This window comes from Pediculus humanus, genomic scaffold, assembly GCF_000006295.1.
Source record: "Pediculus humanus corporis 1103172108277 genomic scaffold, whole genome shotgun sequence".
In the NCBI taxonomy this organism is placed as follows: domain Eukaryota; kingdom Metazoa; phylum Arthropoda; class Insecta; order Psocodea; family Pediculidae; genus Pediculus; species Pediculus humanus.
The window spans coordinates 23,627-26,018 of record NW_002987846.1 but is presented as its reverse complement, the minus strand read 5'-3'; the positions used below and the strand labels follow the sequence as shown (position 1 = coordinate 26,018).

At 28.4% G+C, this 2,392-nt stretch overlaps 1 protein-coding gene across 1 annotated transcript in view; it reads right to left on the bottom strand.

Moving 5' to 3' along the window:
* Phum_PHUM505010 (uncharacterized protein) overlaps positions 1-2,165 on the bottom strand; it is a gene marked incomplete at both ends in the record, with an annotated part of 2,584 nt that extends 419 nt beyond the window's left edge. The window contains 4 exons of the mRNA XM_002430899.1: positions 43-147; positions 1,044-1,217; positions 1,519-1,684; positions 2,004-2,165. Coding sequence (XP_002430944.1) covers positions 43-147; positions 1,044-1,217; positions 1,519-1,684; positions 2,004-2,165 — 607 coding nt within the window. The remainder of the gene's footprint in view (positions 1-42; positions 148-1,043; positions 1,218-1,518; positions 1,685-2,003) is intronic.
* Positions 2,166-2,392: the final 227 nt, after the last annotated feature.

Here is a 2,392-nt window from a genome sequence, read left to right as displayed (position 1 = left end):
TCAAGGGCAAATTATTACAACAATTTTCATGTTTTTCAATACGATCTGGAAAAAATGTTCGTCCACATTTTTTACAAGGTACAAGAGAATCTTGATGATTTGCCCAAATCGATTCGAAGGTTCCTTCGCAATCTAAATCTCCAGATTCTGGAAAAAAAAAAAAAAAAGGTACAATTATAAAAATTAATTTTCATCGATTTAATTTAGAAAAGGAAAATTCTAGAATAATGATTTTTTTATTATTTTGAAACGTATAAAAATTACATATTCAAAAATTGCGTGACGTGTAGAATATATAAACGTTATAATTATTTGGAAACCTTGTCAAATCTCTAACATGAAAAAAAAAAAAAAAATTATTTTCTTTAAAGGGTGGATGGAACCCGAATGTTTTTTTTGTTTAGGTATAACAATTGAAGAAAAACCAGAAAAAGGTTTAAAAAAAACTAAACCTTAAAGGCTAAAAATTTTAATTCGAATAATAAAATAAAAAAATCAATAAATTAAAGATAAAAATCTCCCTTTAATCGATTTTCTCTCTCTTTTTTAACTTTAAATATTTTTTTTTGGTGGTTTTAAAAGTGGGACGAACGAAATAAATAAAAAAAAAAAATGAAAATAAATCACGGGGGGTTGTAATGGTGGTGACACGGGGGAGGGGGGGGTGAGCAGGCAACCAACAACAACAGCACAACCACATTCGCGATATTACAATTTATATATATATTTTTTTTAAAAGAAAATTTCAAGGTAATTAGTTTAACCTGAATTTTTTGTTTTTTAAAAAGGTCAAGTTTTTTCGATTATATCGAACCTTTACTCTTTCGTCATTATTATTATTATTATTTATTTCACATATAAACTCATTTCATTAAATTGTTTTTTTTTTTTTTTTCTCAAACTCCATTTTAAACTTTTTTTTTTTTTTTAGCAATCCAACAACCGGAAAACGGGGAAAAAAATTCTTTTTCAACCCGAACAAAAAAAATAAAATAAATAAAAAGTTTGTTTGTTTGTTTGTTTGTTTGTTTTGTTCTTCTTACCAGTAAACCTAAAATCCGGTCTCACTGGTTCCGGTTTTCTATCCTTTGGTGATAGAAAACTATTTTGTTGTCTCCATTCTTGTATGCATTCTTTTTCGTGTTTTATTCTTAAATTTGCCGGAACTTGACTTCCGCAAACGTAACAACCCGTGACGTATTTATAGAATTCACTTCCTGTGACAATAAATAAAATAAAAAAAAAATTTTAACGCATCAATTATAAGGCAAACGAGAAACGGTTATTTAAAACTTGATACGTTCAATATTTAAAAATGTGTGGGTGTGTGCGCGTAATCATTATCAAATTTTCAATAAACTAATCGATAAAATTTTTTTTATGAATCATAAATTGAAAGGATGAGATGACTGTCATTCTAATATCGGACATGATGAGCTTTTTAATGATTTTTTTGTTTTACGTTGATGACCGCCAAAACTATTCATTTCCGCTTTGTTTAAAAAAATAAGGTTCTACCTGATTTTCCGGGAGACGATTCCTTTTTTAAATCGCATATATTTTTCTTATCGTCGTCGTCGTTTTGAATTTTATTTAATTTGAGAGAAGAATTATTTCTTAGTTTAGATGGTATGTTTGATGTCGAATTATTATTATCTTCAGAAGATGAGAGAGAAGAAAATTCCTAAGTAAAAATTATTATTATTATTATTATTATTATTATTATTATTATTATTATTATTAGAAATATATGAAAAATTTTTATTAAATCACAAAAAGGGTCACGACATAGAAAAATATTCGAAAAGGTTGAAAAATTAAACGTAAATGTTTAATTAATGTGTGTGTTTTTTTGAGGGGGTAGGAGGGGGGAGGGTCGTTAAGAGTTGGTCACTAATGGTGTAGATTTTACACGGGGGGAAGAAGGGGGGGAGGTTAATCAAATTACTCGGTAACGAATTTTTAATATTCTATAAAAATTTTTTTTTCTGTTTTTTGCTTACCTTGGGAAATTGGAAAACTTTGGCACTTTTTTTTTCTTTCCCATCAATTTTTTTTTTTGATTTTCCTTTTTCGTCGTTTGAATTTTTCGTCGTCGTTGTCGTCGTCGTTTTTCCATCGGAAAATTTTTTTTCCATTTCTTTTTTTTTTTTATTTTCTTCCATCGTTCGCGTAGAACTTAACACCGGATGACTATGTAACCTTTCCGGTTGTTTAATCCTATTGCAAGATTTACAAGGTTCCGGTACAATTTCCCCCCTCGATTCTCCTCCTCCTCCTCCTCCTCCTTCTTGAATATTATCAAAATTTTTACCACCACTCAAAAAGGTTTTACTTCCTTCTTTTCCGACGACATTTAATTTTTTTTTTTTCAAAAATTTATTTCCTTTTT